General features: G+C 43.8%; 2 protein-coding genes; one reads left to right on the plus strand and one right to left on the minus strand.

Annotated features, from left to right (window-relative positions):
• Window positions 1-1,302: 1,302 nt before the first annotated feature.
• Window positions 1,303-3,965, minus strand: GSTUM_00008508001 (uncharacterized protein). XM_002840085.2 has 2 exons: window positions 2,473-3,965; window positions 1,303-2,415 (listed from the first exon to the last, which is right to left on the minus strand). The coding sequence occupies exons 1-2, from the start codon at window positions 3,446-3,448 to the stop codon at window positions 1,559-1,561; spliced, it is 1,833 nt and encodes a 610-aa protein (XP_002840131.1). The 5' UTR covers window positions 3,449-3,965; the 3' UTR covers window positions 1,303-1,558.
• Window positions 3,966-17,625: 13,660 nt separating this feature from the next.
• GSTUM_00008509001 (uncharacterized protein) lies at window positions 17,626-19,893 on the plus strand (the record flags this gene model as incomplete). The annotated part of the gene is made up of 4 exons (XM_002840086.1): window positions 17,626-17,988; window positions 18,037-18,052; window positions 18,143-19,707; window positions 19,777-19,893. 4 exons carry the CDS (start codon window positions 17,626-17,628, stop codon window positions 19,891-19,893), a joined length of 2,061 nt encoding a protein of 686 aa, XP_002840132.1.
• Window positions 19,894-20,578: the final 685 nt, after the last annotated feature.

Here is a 20,578-nt window from a genome sequence, read left to right on the forward strand (position 1 = left end):
CTACTGTCCGCCCCCGCTTCGAAGGGTAAAAGAAAAAAAACTCAGCCCCATGCTATCAAAGTGATAGGAGGGGAGGCTTTCCGACTTGGCTAGGTGCAAAATGGAATGAAAACTGAATAAAGTGCTTCGACAATGTGAGGAGTGATAAAGTGTCATAGCAGGAGGGTATTTTATCATACATAGAGGAGAGTGAAAATTCCCCGCGTTAGACTACGGCACAGTCACCATCACCGTCATACATAATCACTCGTGTTCCCGGGTTCCTTTCCATGCTTAACTACCCGTGTTTCTAGTCCCTCGGTGGATCACTAATCCTTCCGTCTACTCGATTCCTACAAGTACAACAGTCCGACTGACTCACTCACTCAGTTCTAGTTACCTTTTGCTGGTAGTCTACGGTGCTTGTCCTCTCCCGAAGCCTCGTATTCTCCCCCGTTCCCCGCCATTCCGCGCCCACAGTATTGTGCGGTAAAAAAATAAAATAGTGGGGTACTATTGCATAAAAACAACCCTAGAAGAAGGAACGAAAGAGAGCTTACGCACCCCCCCCCCTTCTCCACGTTAAGTTTAAGAATTCCACGTATCATAATTACCTTCCCCTTCACCCATGCGGAAGTGCAAAAGAGCGGAGGCGAGCCAAATGAAGGAGCGCACGAGCACTGCACTCCACACAGAAAAAAAAAAACAAGCAAGTACTTTATGATAATACCGGTACGGTAGTGTGGTAGGCATAGGCGGAAGAATAAAAAGAAAGAAAAAAAGGCATATTGAATTCCTTCATTTTGATTGAATTCTATTTCTCCCCTGCCTGCCCGCGTACTCCGCGTTTTCCCACTCCAAAGCAAGCGAACCTAAAAAGCTAAAACAGTGATCCAGGAGAAATGAGAGGAAAAAAGGAGAGAAAATATAGGTAAACAAGTGAATGAAAAAGACAAAATCCCGTCCAAAAACACACCAATAAGAAAAAACGCGAATACCCGTTTACAAATGAAATGCTGATGATAAAAAAAAAAAAAAGAAAGAAAAAAGACAAGGTTGAGGGAAGTGGGGGAAGAAAAGGAATAAAATAAAGTTGGTAAGGTAAGGTATAAAACAGTAAGAAATGGGAAAAAAAAAAAATAGGTGATATGGATTGCACCAGGATGTGAGGAAAATGGGGTTTTTTGGAATGAATAGACACAGGTCAAGGTCCGGCCGTCACTGTTTGGATGAAACAGAAACAGTTGGAAGGAAATTGAGACGATATGAGGGGAAAGGTATCATGAGGGTGAGGCGAGACTCGTACGAACATTCTGTCATATAGAAAGGAAAGAGAAAAAGGAACACAAAAAAATACAGGGCTGATATAAGGTGGAAACAAAGCTTGGTTGGAGGGAGGTAAAAATAATATCAAAACAGCAACTGAGGTCGATGAAAACTCCCGTGCGTCTAAAGTCGTGTAATTCCCAACCACCTAAACTCCAAGACCTACCAGCCAATGCTCAAGCGAGAAAGATCAAGAGCAGCAAGTTTGACATGGTACAATGTATATGAAGGCTTTGACAGATCTCCATAACGTTTACTGGCCGCCAACAACCAACCCGATCCTTCTGTAGATACCCTCAGCAGCATCCAACATCCTGTTTGCTTCTCCCAATGTGCTCTCCTCGATTTCCTCGCTCTTCTCCTCGACAATCTCCAGAGATTTTTCCACAGCGACCTCTTCAAAGAGATCCTCTGGTTGGGCCTGACCCCCTGCAATCATTTCCAAACGTTCGAGCAAAGCCTCGACACCGGTTCCAGGGAACAGTTCGTCCAAAGTTTTCTTCTCGTCAACCTCAGTCTCTTCCCTAGTATTGTACTGCATCTCTTCCTCGTAAACATCAAAGAGATCCTCTGGTGCCTCATACTCGTCCTCATCGAAGTGGTCCATGATACCAGCCTTCTCGTTGCGGATGGGGAAGAACCCATCGGCAACAGGAAGGGAACTCAACTTCCAGTCCTCATCCTCAACAACCTTTCCACTCAAATCCTGGATGCTTGGGGGGCCTTGTGGAAGTTCGAGAACACTAAACACCTGCGGCGAGTTGGTTCCCCAGGTGTTGTACGCCAAAGGCCACTCAGAATCCTCGGAAACTGGGACAAGGTTAGGATTAACGTCCTTGCGGGTATTAGGGCGAAGGGAAGCATCGGTGTTGGATGGAGCAGTCTTTGGTTCCGGTGCGGTGGTGGCATTGGGGACCTGCTCCAAAGTATCGTTCTGGGCGGCCGGTTGCATAGCATCCAAAAACACTGAAAACGCAGGAGAGCTTAAGAGCATCCTAGTGAGTTCACTAAGTTTGTTGTTCTCCTCCTTGAGTCTGGTATTCTCATGTTGAAGATCGGTAGCTTCGTTTGTCTTGGTAGCAACTTCCTGCTCCAAATGGGTGATGTATTCTAAAAAAAAAAAGTAAGTAGATGCGGGCAGACTAATCCGAGGATCAATGGTATTACCCTTTCTTCTGCTTCTGAAAGCACGGGCAGAAACCTTGTTTCTGAGTTGCCTCCTCTCCTTGCTGGTCAACTTCTTCCCTTCCTCACTAGCAAGTAGACGTTCATCCTCATCCATTTCATCCTCCTCCTTCTTGAGTTTGGCAATGTGGGGTAAAACGGGGGGCGTTCCATTGGCGGAGGGATGGGGGGCATTGCTCTTCATAGAAGTCAAGATTTTATCTACACGTTCATCGACATTACTCTTCGGGGCAACCTTAAGCTGTTGCTGTTGGGATAGCGGGGCTTGTTGCTGTGCTTGCCTCTGTTGCTGCTCCCTGATTGCTCTCTGCTGTTGCTCGTAGGCAGCTTGGTGTTGATGGATACCAGCGTAGAATCTACCAGCGGTAGCCATGGGAGGGGCAGTAGGACCGACAGGAGGGACCGTAACGGTAGGAACTTCGATCTTAACCGAAGATTCTAAATTATCCATCGCTATCGGTGAAGTTCCCAAGACCAAACTAGGATTAACAAAATTGGCCGAGCTATCCCCAGTGGTGGTGCTCTCGGGGTAAAAGTAGGCTGGCATCATGCCGCTTGAGCCGTTTAGCGAGGCAGAAGAGTCGTTGTCGAGTTGCATGAAGCTATTCTCATGGGGAGAAACCGACATGGAGGCAGCTGGGGGGAAAAAGTCGGGATAAAAACCAGAATTCACGGGAAGCGAGCCCGTTTGCTGGGTGTGAAGATCATATTGATGGCTCGGGGCGGGAAATCCTGTAGCTGACAAGTGGTTGTTGTTGGTCACCTTCTGGTTCATGGAAGGGGTACTTGACTGCGACGAGGAGAAAGAGGATCGGGACAGAGTAGGAGAGGGTATGAACGAATTAGGGCCGTCGTAGTCGATGAAGGCGTCGATGTCGTTAAAGGAAGAGTTCTCCTGGTTGAAGGATAGGGATGAACTCGAACGGTTTCTGCTCATGTTATTATTCTGTTGTGACATTTCAAGCGTGGAGGCGAGGAAAGCCCTTTCGTAGCGATGATTTTCGCTCACTGGTCCGTGATAGCAGGAGGGTAAAGGTAGAAAAAGCTAATTCCCAACTTTTCTTCTCTCCTATCTAGCTATGCCTGCGGTTGTGATGAAGCGACAGGATAGCTGCTTCAGTTAAGCGTCAACAGGAATATTTACTTGTATGAATGCTAACAGGGAGAAAACGATGGAAGGTTCAAGTTAACGGTGTTGATGATGGTAGCGAGAGGGTGGTGGTGGTGAAGAAAAGGACGAGTAGAACTTGGTTGTGCTGTTGAATTGTGAGGGTGTTGTGCGGGTAAGAGGACGGAAAAGGACAGGACAGGTAGCGAGATGAAGAAGAAGGCGGGCTGTGTTGCAAGATTGCTGTGTTGTGTGGGTGCGGTGCCGGAGGAACGGTGATGGTCGCAGGTGGTAGCAGGTAGAGCAGCGGCAGGAGCAAAAAGCTGATTGATTGACAGGAAAAAGTACGGGGGTTGCTCCCAAAAGGGCCTCCTATTGGCCAGCAAATCTACTGGTAGGAGGAAAGATTTGGAATTTGTGACTTTTTGGGAGGAGCAGAAAGGAAGGGGTAATTGAGGCTGTGTTGCCAATATCCATCCACCTTTTTTTTTTCAATGATACAGGATGCACCAACCCAACCCATCGACCAACCCCATCGAGAAAAAAGCTGGTCTTTCGGACCAAGCCAGGACCGGAAGACCAAGCATCCCGGGACAAGATTCGTGTTCGCCCGCGTTCTTCTACCCAAAACGGCTGTTGGGGCGCTCGGCGCCCCCAGTCGAGTGCTTGGATTGTTACAATACCGGTATCGTAGAAGCTGCTCGGTTTTTTGGGGCAATTGGGTTATGGTATTCGAGTACAGTGCCGGTAAAATAATTTAACTTATGATGTTGGCACTCGCAAATGCTCCTTCTTCAGAGCTGGGAGTGCAGCGTTCTACCATTTACTCAGACGCACGCAAAACATCGTCATGGTCCTAACAATATCACACCAATCGTGCTGCAGTCATACAAAGCACCGTTGCAACCTTTTCGTCAGCATCAACAAGCCCACCGGAACAGCCCTTCGATGGGGACCTTCTCTCCCTCGGTCGCTCCGACGATCTTTTTTCACAGCCGTCCGACACTTCACGATAGTGTACTAGTACATTATCGTGGAGACCGGTAAAAACTTTAGAGGGTGAATAAAAAAGTAAGTGGTGATGCAATTAACTAACCGTGCCAAGGTTGTGGCAGGGCCACAACCCACTGTCGCTTCATAACCTTGGGCACTCTCAAGAGAGTGCTCGACAGCTCAACACAAGATTCGGCTCAACACCAGATTTTTAAGAACTTATAGAGTTTAAAATACAATTTCTCCACCACCTCTTCAATTCTGAATACAATCTTATTTCAGCTTCAATTTAGACCTTCTAAATTCTTAGAAAATGGATTTCCAAATCCTTTTCCACTAATGAATTGTGTAACGTGTTCACAAGGTACTAACCATGTTATCGGTGAAAGGTACGATAGCTTGACAAGTGGCCTGCTCTGCTAGAGAGGGAGTGAGAGCTGAGAACTAAAGGAGGCTTCAAAGATATACAGGAAAAACTAAAAAGTAACTGTTCAACTAAGTATATTGAAATACTATCTGTTAAAGTCTACCTTTTTCCATCTTGGAATCAGGCCGTTGTCACGAATGTGGCTTGGCACAGAAAAGGTTTTTACATGACTCATGATTATGAGTCATAGGTATGTTATTGTTTTGTGTATATGACTTATTTAGGTCATATGACCTGTTATGTTATGATTTGTTATTTCTTACACATGACTTAATTATGAGTTATAGGACACGCACCTGGCAAGTACGCCTTGCAAGTATGCCTTGTGGGTATGCCTTGTACATATGATTTATGTTTCACACATGACCTCATTATGAGGTCTGTAACCGGTACGGGTACTCGGTTATTGATTTTGTTTTATATTTTGTTTTAAGTATCGTTTGATACTTGGTTTTGTTTTATGTTTTGTTTTAAGTATCGTTTGATACTTGGTTTTGTTTTATGTTTTGTTTTAAGTATCGTTTGATACTTGGCTTTGTTTTATGTTTTGTTTTAAGTATCGTTTGATACTTGGTTTTGTTTTATGTTTTGTTTTAAGTATCGTTTGATACTTGGTTTTGTTTTATATTTTGTTTTAAGTATCATTTGATACTTAGTTTTGTTTTACGTTTTGTTTTAAGTATCGCTTTAATACTTAATTAGTTTCACCAAAGTGTATTGATTGATACCTTTGATTAGTTTTCCTTCATGCTAGATATGAACAGATTTGTGTATTTAAAGACCGCCTGTTTCTATGATAGAAAAGGCAGACTTTGACAGACAGTATTTTAATATACTTGGTTGAACGGTTACTTCTTTGTTCCTCAGTACACCCTCAAAGCCTCTTTTAGTTCTCAGCTCTCGCCTCCTCTCCGGAAGAGCAGGCCACCTGCCAACTATTGTATTCATTACCGATAACGTAATTAGCACCTAGCAAACACGTTACAAGGTCAAGGGTTTCATGCATGTGACTACTTGGGGTTATATGATTTGTTTATTATGTTATGATTAGTTTATGAGTTTTTGCATATGACATTACTACAAGATCATGGATTTAGAGCATGTGACTACTTTGGTCATATGATTAGTTTGTTATGATTTGGTTTTGTGCATATGACCACTTTAGGTTACATGACTTAGAGTGAGAAGAACACTATATAAGATGGCCAGTTATAATGAGACTCCACAGAGTACTATTACAGTTGACCAAACCTATACCCATGCTGGTATCAAGAGACTACCATGGTAGGAATGGTGGTAGACTAGAGTCTACCGGCTAGAGGTACAGTTGGTTAGGTACTTCGGTTGGACATACTATACTATACTAAGAAGTATACGGGTACTAGTAAGGAGCAGTAGTTACCCTACTCAGTAGGGTAATCTAAGTAGTCAATTTAGGAGTTACCCTGAATTACTCAATGGTAAGTCTGGGTAGAGTTACCCTACCTTTGAACTAAAGTTACCCTGCCTTGGGCTATGGGTTACCCTGTTATGGAGCCAAGTTACCCTACCTGGAAAGTAACTTGTTATGCAAGACTTCGGGGGAAGTTACTAGATTTTTTGTCACACAAAACTATATAGGATGTTCGAATCTCAGATTGTGCGGATCACTCCCGCACAACCAGTTGAGCTCCAGACAGGCTGTAACTTAGAGGTGTAGTGGCTAACACCCTCCTCCGGCCCTGTTATAAGTCCTTGGCATCATGGGCTACAGCCTGGAGAGTTGCTGTAAGCCTAGTAAATATCTTCAGGTAGAGATGCTCCTGTAATACCGTATACATTCCTGCCGTCTGATAGACCAGAAGCTGTCCACAGGATATATGAGGGAGTAGAGGTGAACCTGGAGAATAGTCTCCAGGTGGTTTTGTGTAAAGCGGACCAGAACTGACGGAGTAATACTACTTTGAAGTCTAAAGTAGTATGTGAGGTTACTGAAGACTAGTAGGCAAGGTAACCGAAGTCCGTTGCCCTGAAAGTGTAATAGTCTTAGAGAATCGTTAGAGACTCTGGGACAATAGTATAAGGTTACGATAAGACCTGTTTCTAGGAGGGTTGACTGTGGGTAGTGCCTATTGGTAGTCAATATCCAAAGGGGTCTATCGGGAGAGCTAAGTGGCCATCATCCAGAATGATATGGAATAGAGTAGAACTGAATAGATGTTCAGGAGCTGCGGATGCTTGTAGAAGACTAAGTGTATATGGGTAGAGAGTTCTATAATTGGTATCGCATCTACTTGGGCATGACAGCTCACCACTAAGATGTCCATGATATGAAGAGTTTTTACTCCTGCAGTTGCATTATAGATACAGCGGCTAAAATACTTCTATCAGGTGGATGTTAGAAAATCACAAGAGTAGTCTAGTTAGCTATTGGGGATCTTTGGTCCGACCGGTGGAGGTTAGCTAGGCAGCTCAAGGGAGTTGGGTGCTCGCGAATACAGAGTAGTGATGGGGAGCAACTGGCAGTATATAAAATCAACTTAAGTATATGCAAGTTTTCCTCTATTCTGGCAATTAACTACTTCCTAAGATCAGGACTTAATTAAGTAAATGCTGTGGCTTAACGATATTAAGTTTTACCGTTTTGTTTCTTCAAACTCTACTGTTGAGACTTTTGACATTTATTATATTTGTTCACTTTGCGGAAGAATTCATTTCGGTGCAGTCGCAACCTTGGGATCCATCTTCCCAAAGAGAGCCCCCATTACACCAGTACAGCCAAGGAGGATAGGTTCTTCATGCTTTGTTCTAAGTACTTTTCCTATTTATTACTTTAACGAATATAAAATACTTTTACGCTCTTTATCAATATCACGACCTTTATTATTATTACACTGAGAAAGTTCTTCACAAAGAAGAGTTAGAGAAAGCTTATAATAGTCGTTCCTAGTAGAAGACAAAGATCTTGTACTATTGGTAACGTAGGCAGAGACCTGATACTATCGTAAGGTGAGAAGAAGAAAGAAGAAGAGAAGTATCGTTCCCCATCACCAAGAACTAATCATGCAAAGGAAGATCGTTACAGTGGTTTTTAAATACACAAATCTGTTCATATCTAGGATCAACAATACTAATCAAAGGTATCAGGTGATACACTTTGGCAAAACAACTTAAGTATCAAAATAATACTTAAAACATAAAACAAAACCAAGTATCAAAGAGATACTTAAATCAAAACATAAAACAAAACCAAGTATCAAAGCGATACTTAAAGTAAAACATAAAACTAAACCAAGTATTAAAGTGATACCTAATATAAAACATAAATCAAAACCAAGGATCAAATGATACTTAAAATAAAATATAAAACAATACTAAGTATCAAATGATACTTAAAAGAAACCAAGTATCAAAACAATATTTAAAACAAAATATGAAACAAAACTATTAACTGAGTACCTGTACCGGTTACAAATTACCTCATTCTTAACTCTTTCTAACTTTTCCTCTACTTTTTCAATCTTCTTTCCTGTATTATCTTCATATTTTTTTCCAAACAACTGTGCAAGCTTGATATGCATAAATGATTCTACCCTTTTGCACTACCCATCTAGTACATCTTTGCTGATTGGCTCATGCCTTCTCTCCCACCCTAGCATTTTCCAGTGGCCAATCTATTTGTACTCTAGTTACAGCCTACACCAAGCTGCTTTTAATAAATTGTTGTAAGCTACTGTAGAAAGATAAGGAGGTGAGATCAGAGTTTTCAAGGTATTCTGCCTGCCACTTAGGAGACCGGACAATATATGGAGTAGAAATAAATAGTTATAAGAATAGTGTCAGTGGAGGTATCACAGCTGGGTGTTGTAAAGTGATATCATATACATTTAAAGAAGGTAAAACAATATTAAGATTCCATAGAATTAAGCTAGTCCTGCAAAATGCAAAGATGATGGTAGTTCATTTAAATACTTGCTGTTAAATAGAAGTAAGAGCAGAAAGAAATCAAATCTTACTGAAGTCTAAATAACCAGTGCAGGTCGCTTGATCAGTTGCCTTTACATGATAGTATTTTAAAGGCTAGAATACAACTTTATCATACCTTTGGTGCGAAAATGTCCTATTACTTACAGTTCCTATCCAAGATATTCTATCTTTGATGCCTAGTGGCTCTCTAGATAGTTAACGGATTTACTCCATTCCACTTCCTAGACCTAGCCAATATCCCCCCTTTCATATATCTTATAAATATGATCTAGTCAGACAGACAGTAGTGACAAATAGAGTGTTATTCTAACATCTTTAATTCTATAGCATTATAGGTACAAGATGTAACAAAGATAGATATGTAAGATAATATTACGAATGTAGCTTAGTAAGAAAAAGGTTTTCACATAACTCATGATTATAAGTCATAGGTGTGTTATTGTTTTGCACATATGACTCGTTCGAGTCATAAGACTTATTATGTTATAATTTGTCATGTTTCACACATGACTTGATTATGAGTCATAGGAAGTATACCTGATGAATATGCCTTGCAAGTATGCCTTGCAGGTATGCCTTACGCATATGATTTAGGTTTTGCACATGACCTCATTATGAGGTCATAGGTTTCACGTATGTGATCACTTAGGGTCAACACACTTGTTTAGTGTGTTATGTTTAGTTTATGAGTTTTCGCATATGACCTTGCTACAAGGTCATAGGATTTGAACATGTAACCACTTTTGTCATATGACTAGTTTGTTATGATTTGGTTTCACACATGTGACCACTTTAGGTCATATAACTTAGGATGGGAAGAGCACTATATAAGGAGGCCAGTAAGGTTGAAGAAGATGGGCTATTCACGCTATGTTCTAAGTACATTTCCTCCTTCTTTCACCCTGTGTCAGAACATGAAGGTTTGATTACGATCCTATCAAAGCCCTCAATTTCTATCTCAAGATAGGCTTAAAGCCTTTAATTTCGATTATCTTTAGGGTATTATTGTTAATCCCTTCTCCTACAATTGCTGGAAACCTTGGTTTCTTTCCACCAGCTTTACCTTTGTTTATTTGTGTCGCTTCCTTACAGTCATAATGGTTAAGTGAGCCTCTATCCCTCCACCACATCTGCCTTATGTTCATCAGTAGTTCTGTCTTGTACGGCCCAAAAGAACTTCACCTTGGAGGTCAAAGTCTCTCTCCTTTGGCATCACATCTTCATCCTTTCTCGGCAATTTCTTCGTACTGGGGAGGGGATATCTACCTTTTCGGTTACCCTTGTTAGAGAATACCTTCTTAATCGCAGTTACCTCATAATACTAATGGCTGAAACCCTTACAGTTATCTCCTCTTTATCTGTCTCCTTGATCCCTTCAGTTACTACAGTAATCTTGATTGAGGGGGTTTGACTAGACATTCAGAGTTCTCAGCATCCAGCGGAGCAGCTCCCTTAGAGGAATATTATGCTTGTAGTTATCCCTGTCTCTCCTACAGCTTTGGTTGTAGGTGGTAGTTTGGGTGGACCAGTTCCTGATTAGTCGAGTCTGATTAAGGCGCAAGCTCCTGATGTAGGTGGGGTAGATTCTGGTATGTGGACATCAGTAGCGGTAGTATCACTCCTTTTAGGAAGAAGGCACCTGAGCCCTCTGTGGCTGAGCTCATAGCTGGTCTGGGAAATGCCTCTGATAGCATCTCACCAGTGACGACTGGTGGTGATATGGGTACCTCATCCACTCCTATTACTAGACCTGTACCTAAGGGTAGGAAGAGGAAGAAAAATAAGAAGTGTAAGATCAAGCAAGACTAGACCTCATCTATGCCACTAGCTTCCAACTTGGTAAGATCATCATCTTTGCTAGTTCACTATTGCTAACTGGCTCCTACGGAGTCTATGACGCATTCGCTGCCTGTGGAGGGAGCTGAGGAGTTGGAGGAGGACTTGTTTTCTTAGCTGTATTTAGCCAGGTATTGACAGCTTGAGACTACATTATCCTAGCTGCTTCTGCCAAGGTCTTCCAACTGTGCTGCTACTATAGTTCTCCCCAGATTCTCTATGACAGTATGTATCTCCTTAGATAGGAAGCCCTCATCCTGTAAGTTGGCTTTCCTTCGGGTCTATGCACTTGGGTTTTGAGTGTTTCTTTTATTTTGAGATTGGAGGTAAGTACCATAGCAGTCAGTGTTTGTATCCTGAGATTATTAAGTGGGGGTACTTGGGTAGGTTTCTACTGTAGAGGAGGTTGTCGCAGGGTTATATTCAAGTGGTGGTAGCGGATTTTTGTATTTTGTACAGGTAACTTGGCTGGTAGGTAGGCTGGGCTGAGGAGGACATTTTTTACTATTGAGAGCTTTATATTTAGTATTTGTATTGGGGCATGGTGTGGGCATGTTTGAGGTATGAGGTCAGAGGTTTAGGTTATTCATAGTTAGTAGCATCCCAGTTGTGCTAACTTGGAGGCCCAGCCATAGGGCTTATTGTATGCCAGTGTTGGCGGTATAAGTTTAAATAAAATTAGATTGACTTGGAAGTACATTTCCTACTTATTACTTTAACAAATATAAAACACCTTTACCCTCTTTATCCTTATTATGACCTTTATTGCTATTATGACAAGAATACTCTACATGAGGTAGAGTTAGAGAAAGCTTATGATAGGCATTCTCAATAGATGACAACGGTCTTGTACTATCAGTAATGTAGGCATAGGCTTAGAGCTATCGTACAGCGACAAAGAAGAGAAGTATTGTTCCCCTTCACTAAGAAACTAATTACCCGAAGGGAGATCATTACAGATAATGTACAGGCCCTATAAGGGGCCTAGAGTAGTGTGTTATAGATCAGAGATTCTGATTCCGAGTAGGATTACCCTACTTAGGGTGGTTCCTAGGTATCAGATCCTAGTACTTCTAACCAGTACTTTATATCAAGATAATACTTGTAACCAGTACGGGTACTCGGTTATTGGTTTTGTTTTATGTTTTGTTTTAAGTATCACTTTGATACTTGGTTTGTTTTAAGTATCATTTGATACTTAGTTTTGTTTTATATTTTGTTTTAAGTATCGGTTGATACTTGGTTTTGTTTTATGTTTTGTTTTAAGTATTATTTGATACTTGGTTTTGTTTTATGTTTTGTTTTAAGTATCAGTTGATACTTAGTTTTGTTTTACGTTTTGTTTTAAGTATCGCTTTGATACTTGGTTTGTTTTAAGTATCGTTTGATACTTGGTTTTGTTTTATGTTTTGTTTTAAGTATCGCTTTGATACTTGGTTTGTTTTAAGTATCGCTTTGATACTTAAGGGGTTTTACCAAAGTGTATTGATTGATACCTTTGATTAGTTTAGTTCATGCTAGACATGAACAGATTTGTGTATTTAAGGACTGCCTGTTTCTACGATAGAAAAGGCAGACTTTGACAGACAGTATTTCAATATACTTGGTTGAACGGTTACTTCTTTGTCCCTCAGTACACCCTCAAAGCCTTCTTTAGTTCTCAGCTCTCGCCTCCTGTCTGGAAGAGCAGGCTACCTGCCAACTATCGTATCTATTACCGATAACGTGAATAGCTCCTTGCGAACACGTTACAATACTACAATTAAACTCATATGTATTTAATTAAATCCAATTCTAGTAAAAGTAAAGGATAATTCTCTAGTACAATTCTGTTATCCTATAGCTATTCCACTATATTCTATACTTTATGAACTAGTGAATTGTCTTATTGAAATGGGAAGTTGCCAATCTCATTAGCAATTTATCATATGAGTAGAGGAAGGTGTTTTTCAAGTAGTAAAATATGAACCTAACAGTTTACTGTAATATCCAAAATAGAAACAGGAAGTCTCCCTGCTTACAGTCCCAAAATCAGCCTCATAATATTAAATTAATCTCATTGGTTTTTTCCTGAGTCTTGAATTATTCTGCAAGCTATTTCTTCTGATGAATGTGGAAAACTTACACTTGTTTTAAGTTATCAGATTTCCTAACTGTGCACTTATAACTGTAGAGAATTCCTTCAAAATCTTCTCCAGTCAAGTCCTTGTATACAATTACCCAGGCTAAGCATCTCTTAGTATGGATATCTATTAAATAAAGATCTATCTAAGTATTCCATTTTTTAATACTTGCTTTGTCTAAAATACAGTCAATTGTATAGATAGAGACATCAGGAGTGATACAATTTCACATTTCTAGCTAGGTCATACTCTCATCATTTTAAGCTACATCCACAATAGCTCAATGGTCTAGTTGGTTAAGAACAACTGGCCTGTCAGACCAAGGTGCATTTTGCATATCACAAGCATGAATAAGAAAGTTCTGAACTGTTAACCAGCGGTGGCCAAATAACATTTGCGCACTACTAGTACACCATACTTGAGTAGTTTTCAAACAAGGGGGTTAAGGTTCTATGATATCGTACGCATTTGCAAGTATAAAATACCGGTACTCGAGTACGCCGTGCACGATTGTCGCCATACTGACATAGTCTAATGGTCGGTACCGTTGAACAAGAAAACAAAAGGTCCCTTGGTTCCCGGCTTCAAATGTTCGCATCATCATCACTTCCGCAATAATGTCCCGGCTCATCCTGCTTTTCTCTCCAAACCTTCGAACTTCCCCCCACCACAACTTCCCTGCAAGGCAGCAATATCAAATTCCTGCTCGAGACAAATTGCGGTGCGTTCCGTTTATCCGACACGAGGCTTGCGTCACGCTTCATCGCCAGTCTTTACCCTAAACCCTACTCTCGTTCTTCTTTTGCTCAGAATGCCTGCTGCACTGCGGATATTTCGGGCTTAGCGTTTCTAAAAGTAGATCGTATGGACTAATGAGGAAACGATTTGCCAGACTTCCCTTTTTAAGCCACCCACGCAAGGTAAAGGTTGGGAAAGAAAGAGAACCTTGTTCAGCTGAAGTGAGACCCCCGCAATCCCCCCTGTGGGTTGATTCTGCCATGCGTCTAGAAGGTTTTCACGAACCAAACAAATCGATGCACTTTTCAGTACTGTACCAGTGCTCGAGTACCGTACAGCACGCAGTGCCGGTACGTGCGAGTGTACTCGTACTCTGCCTGTGGATGGATGGAGAAAGCACTCTTGGGAGGGATAGAAAAGATATCAGTACCGGTATGGCCTGTGGCCATTGAGACGCCTGATACAAGGATATTACCTGCTAGAAGGGAGTCCTGCAATTTTCATGCCAGTGAAAAACAAGCTTTTGAAGAAGCTTCTGAAGGACGATTGCTAGCGCAGTCCCTCTTGAGAACCCAATCCCTGGTGCCCGAATCGCTCGAATCATTGTCCACGAAACGAAAAAACTCCTGTTCGGAGGATTTCCATCGAACTCCCTCGTCGCGGGATGGATGGAGATCCTCGGTCATTATAGCAATTCAACGGTCATAATAATATGACAGCTAACCCCACCCATTCTCTTTCCGAAGTTTGTCTGCTACTGAAGCCTTTTCCTGATTTCCTTCACGGTCATAGCTTGAAATGTCGTAAATATCACACCAATGTTCCTACCTCCCCCAAGCTTGTACTTGTACCGTACTCGAGTAATAACAACTGGTCACTGCGGCACCCATACGATGCCGTAACCGAACAGAAAGCGAGGCATTCGCAGAGTGCCTCAACCCACGGGCTATCGATGCATTTAAACGGCAAAGGTTATGGGGGAAAGCTCCACTTACTCGAGCATCGCGGGCGGATCCAAGGAATTCCCGATCCGAATTCCCCGGAGAGCTTTCCATGTGGGTCTGTTTCAGGTTGCTTAACTGGTGCTAATCTGGTCTTGTCTGGTGCGGCATGTGGGGAATCCGAGATTTCGGGAAAGACAGTTTAAATTGGGGAAAAGCAGGGGCCCCCTTCGGTTCTGAGGCTTACAATACCTGATGATACCGGTATTTAGGAGAACAAGGGCGTGAAGGATAGAGGAAGGTGATTGCTTGCGCGGTTTAAGCTGTCATACCGATAAGTGATTACTTGGTTCACATAGTATCACTCGATATGTCTTAAATTTGGTTGAAAAGAGTATCGCTCTTCCCCCGTAGCCTACCCAGGAACTCGTGCTGAACCCCAGTATTCCATCCATTAAGATGATTATCATGGTATGGTGCTCGCTGCCTGTCAAGCTTCGAATAATCTGGGACCAGCCCCATGCAAACATCTATTCTTTCCCCTCCTAGGTCATATTCGATAGCGGATCTATGCAATACAGATAACCTGTAGAATTTTACCACAATCCAGATCATAGCGTTGTCCGATTCATGCTCTCCTATTCAAACCAATGAATGTTTTTCCATTGATCCCTCGGGCGGCTTCTGCTCCCTTGCATTGAAAAAGGGTTCGAACCCGGTGAGTCTGCCCTGTGGAAGCGGGTGCCAATTGAAAGGCGAGCCGAGAGCCGCTGTTGTGTGTTATTGGGCCCGAGTACTCGAGTATGATACGGCGACGCATGAATTGGGTGAAGCAATTATGAAACGGGACGTGTGAAGGCCAAATGAGGAACACAAGGTGCGGGTATCATACATCAAATGGTATTGGGAATTGGGTGCGGCACTGAGGTCGGTAGCGGGAAAAATTGTGGAGTTTGACTTGGGCTGACTTAGGCGCTAAGGCTTATTTCTCGACCACGGACTCGTAAGAGTGCGTGATTACTCTTCCAGGTGATAGGTCGTGAAGGAACGTTATATATCTCCGCTTCATTGGATTTTTGGTACTGACTCAGTTACGGCACGGGTGTTCTCTAAGGACTGTCTGTATTCAAGGCGTGGTCCGTTTGTTTGGGCTTATTGTGTTGAGAGTGAGGGATTTGGGAATCGCTGGTCATGTACTGTACTTGTAGGACCTAGGACCACTGCTTCGTAACACCGACGCGTGCAGTACCGTACCGGTATTATGAAGCCTCTTTGCTTGTATTTATCATAATTACAAACGCCCAGTGAGAAGGGGAAGCACATTGTCTCTCTTTTCGACTTTGGAGCCCTCTGCCAAGAAAGAGTGAGTCATCACTGCTGGGCGAACAAACACTTATACTCGAGTAAGTGGCAGATTCGACTGCGCAGTTACACAGTTAAGGATTTGGCTATTATAATCCACAATACTGTGAAATCTCAAATACTCGAGTAATCGGGCAATGTGCTATGTAGTTGAGAATTCCCTCCTTTAGAAAAGGTGCGAAAAACAGCAAAAAAAGAGTACTGCTTAGCCCATCTTAGAGAGATATGAGAAAAACGAAAAACGAAAAAACACCAAACCTTACCAAAGGGGGCAACTCCAACGAGCCGAACCCTGTCTAATCCTCACTATACCTATCTTGATTGTTCAACTTGAGAAGCAGTTTACGTCACCTTGGACCCCTCATCTTTCTCAACCTTATCATATACGCCTCGATGAGATGATAATCGGTCACTCTTCTGTATGGAAAAACCCGAGAACTCAGGTCCAATGTCGGTATTACTCCTGAAGAATTCGTCTCTAAGCTCCTCGGTTACTCGATCGTTGCGGGTGGCGCCGCTGAGTTTGTCCCTACCCGTAGGGGATGGTGGACAAGAGGGACTATGAGTGGGAGAAGGAGTGTGGAATAAATGGGTGTGCAGGAGATAGTTTTTTTGTTTGCTCTCCTTGGGTGGTTTGCTCTACTTCACGGGTGACTTATGTACTTATTGTTTGTTAGGGAATATTCGAAGCAGTCCTAAATACTCAACATCCCGGCGAACCCCGGGTGATTGGCTACGCTGCCTAAACCTTCGCACATTCCAGAGCTCCACGGTGCTGATGGCCTTATACATAGACTATTAGCATTTCGAGATGGCATGATATGTCGTGAAGCTCCTCTTGCCCACTTTTGCGGATGTTGGTGTTCCAAGAAATGCAGAGCCTATGGGTGGTATCATAGAATAGTGTGTAAGGTGGAGAACCCAGATGCCGGAGAGGGATATATTTGGTTGGCACACTGGTTCGCTGCTGGCTGTGAGCGGAGTAGGAGTTTGTTGTTTACTTGTACGAGTACAAGTAGAGGGGCGGTGCAAGGATTGAGGGTGAGCGGGTAAACTCCCTCACAACAACGGACTTTTCAATTGGCCGTTAGTCCTGATCGAGAAGTTATGAAGGTTTGAAATCGGGTTAAGCTTCAATTTCTGTAAAGTTCCGTTTTGGGAGTGTTTGCACACTCCCCCTCTGAGATATCTTGGACCATATGTTGAACCTGCACTAACAATGCGACTTAGGATATAGCCACCTTGTATTGAGGGAATCATAGATGCCCCATATGGCCGGGCCTCTGCAAGTGTCGTACCAAGACTTTATCTTACCAACATGCTGGTATCATAAAAAGGCAAAACCTGCATTATGAGGATATATTTACAATGTGCAGTACAGTGCTAGTACAGTACAATCACCCTCCTCCCCCTACCCCAATTTTTTTTATGGAGCGCTCTTCGGAGTAGATATTTTACTGTCACCTTTTACTTAACACCCATTGTGACTTGGCATCCAGCAATCACCAAAAATCAATCGAATTAAGGGAAATGTATTGCGCACGGACCGCCTCATGTTTTTTCGTGCAGCCCAAGAGCCAGGCTTCACAAACGCTTCGTTGACAACACCCACATCCCCACCCACCGTTGCTGCAACAAAAAATGGCTTCACCACCACCCCCACCCACGAAGCGAGTAAAACTCGGCGCGCCCAGCCATAAATCCTCATCACGGAGAGAGCTTGAACTTGCGGTCGGAATTGCCGGTTATGTGCACCCAGATCTGCCTGGATGGCAGGGTGTGTTCAAGCAGCGGTACGCGGACTTTCTGGTGAATGAGATTGGGCTCGATGAGAAGGTTGCGCACTTGACGGATTTTGGGTCGGGGTTTTTGAGGAAAGAGGGTAAAAGGAGGGAGGAAAAGAAGGAGCAAAAGGAGGAGGCGGTTGAGTCGTCCGCTCCCAGAACAGTCGGGGATGTGAGAGACAAGCCGGACAAGACAGAAGAGAAGGATAACGGCCCAGAAGTATTGAACGCTACCCTCCGGGTTCAACTCAGACTAACAAGCCACCAGAACCCCAAGCTTCAAAGTATCGTTCGATTGACCGGTCCTGAGACTGCCGAGTTCTGCAGCAAATTACTGGCGAGCATTAATGACGGAGCAATGGGGTCTCACCCAGAACATATAACCCGGAGCATAGACCGTGAAGAACGAGGTTTTGTCCACATTGCAATTCGAGAATTCTCCTCGGGAAAAATAGACTCGGTTACCTTGAGCGGCGACCAAGAAGGGTGTATCAGAATTTATGCGAGCACCGGGCAGCCTGGTACGCGTCAGAGGAAGCGGGGCAATCGCGTAGGACGGAGGAGGAATAACTCTGGTAAAAGGAACGGAGAAGCAGGGCTGGATTATTGTCATTTCTTGGTCTACAAGGTAAATAGGGATACCATGGATGTTATGGGGGTTCTACCTCACTTAGTTGGTGGTGCTGGGGGGAGGAATCCGTTCTCGTTTGCTGGGAACAAAGATAAGAGGGCTGTTACCGTATCGTGGTTCTCTGCATACAAGATTCGTGCGGAGCGGTTGGCTCAGTTAAACCAGGGAGAGGGCGGTCTTAGAGGGTGCCACCTGGGGAATTTCTGCTACAAGGATACAGGTCTAGGACTCGGCGATCTATGCGGAAATGAGTTCGTCATTACCCTCCGAGAGTGTGTTTCTTCGGACACGAGTAAAGGCTTAGGGGAGGTTGTTGGCACTGCGATGCAGCGTGTCAAGGAAACCGGCTTCTTAAACTACTTTGGGCTCCAGCGCTTTGGCAGCCACGGGGTCAGAACATGGGAGGTCGGGGTGGAGATGCTTAAAGGCAACTGGCGCGGTACTATTGAGAAAATCTTGAGCTACGATCCCGCGATTCTGGAAAAAGATGATGGATCTGTCTCCAGAGAGGAGAAATCCCGCGCACAGGCTTGCCACGCTTTCCTTACCACCTACGATTTCCAGAAGGCCGTGGAACTTATCCCCCGCCGGTCAAATGCTGAGAGAGCGATCCTCACATCCTTCAGAGATCGGGGTATAGAGGCTAACGAGCATGGCGGGAGGCTAGATTATATGGCAGCGCTACAGGCTGTCCCTAGGAACATGAGAACAATCTATCTTCATGCTTTTCAGAGCTTTGTCTGGAACTATGTCGTTACCGAGAGGATTTCTTGGGGTGCTAAGGTCCTACCCGGCGATCTGGTGATGGCGGAGTCCACTACTGCCGCCAAGAGCAAAGCACCTAAACCGGTTGCCACTAATGATGCCTCGGAGATAGACCAGGACGGCGAAGTCATCATCCATGCTCCTCCGGACCACACGGGAGTAACTAACACCAACCCGGGGGAAGAAGAAAAGTTCAAGCGAGCTAGAGCACTCTCTAAAGAAGAAGCCGAGTCGGGGAAATACTCAATCAAAGACATCGTCCTCCCAACCCCGGGTTGGGACATAGTCTATCCACAAAACGCTCTCATGGAGGTCTACACTCGAGTCATGAAAGAACACACCTTGGACCCTCTAAACATGAAGCGCAGTCACAAGGAAACAAGTCTTCCGGGATCCTATCGTCACGTTATTGGCACGTTTATCAACGGCGAAGCCAACTACGAGATCAGAAAGTACCATGGCGACGAGCAGATCGTCAAGACTGATCTTGATGTCATCAAGGAAAAGGAGGCCATTGCCAACGGGGCTGCGAAGGGTGATGGGGTCAACATGGAACTCGATGTTCAACCCGGAGGGCGCACCGTGGCTACTGCGGAGCAGGAGGGGGAGGAGAAGACGGCGGTGATCTTAAGGTTCCAACTTGGTACAAGTACCTATGCTACTATGGCGCTCCGGGAGTTGATGAAGGACGGGGTTAGAGCGTTTGTTCCGGAATTCGGCAGGGCGTAGGCGGGGAAAAGTTGACGCGTCGACAGAAATCTTTGTCTATACAGATGGGCTATCAATCTATGATATGATATGTACAGTAGAAGTGATTGCATATTAGTATATCATAGAGCTCTCCTTCCAAACGACTGGACCGTGTATTCTCCTGTGTAAATACCGTAAATCCAATTTATGTCTAGGCCTCTGATTTCCCCATAAGTCAGCATTTAGATTACCCCTTCCCTCACATCTAGCAAATATAGAAATCGAACCGGGTAAACATGCCGGATCAACCTTATCGATACTATACAATTCCAGGGCACGACCCACGGTATGCACAGCACAGTATGGTACTGTATTGTACCTCTTACACGGATACGCACATATCATGCACCCATACCGGTGCCCAGGCGATCAACTGGGCCAACATCTCCTGCCCCGCCCCGCCCCGCACTTATACTTAACCCCCCTCATCAACTCTGCGATATACCCTGTGCGGAGAGCGTCCGTGGTGAGGCGTAACGCGGGAAGGGCGAAGAAGAAAAAAAGGAGGTTAGCAAGTGGGCTATTCACAGGCACCATATCACATCCTGCGGAGAAATACTGTTGCTGGTGACTTTCGTGCCGGGAAGGCGGATATCCGGCGGCAGATACTGTACTGTACTAGTACAGGTGGTGCTACTTTTGTGCTATTTACGATTGGGTATCC

This window comes from Tuber melanosporum (genome assembly GCF_000151645.1).
Source record: "Tuber melanosporum whole genome shotgun sequence assembly, scaffold_48, strain Mel28".
Taxonomy (NCBI): Eukaryota; Fungi; Ascomycota; class Pezizomycetes; order Pezizales; family Tuberaceae; genus Tuber; species Tuber melanosporum.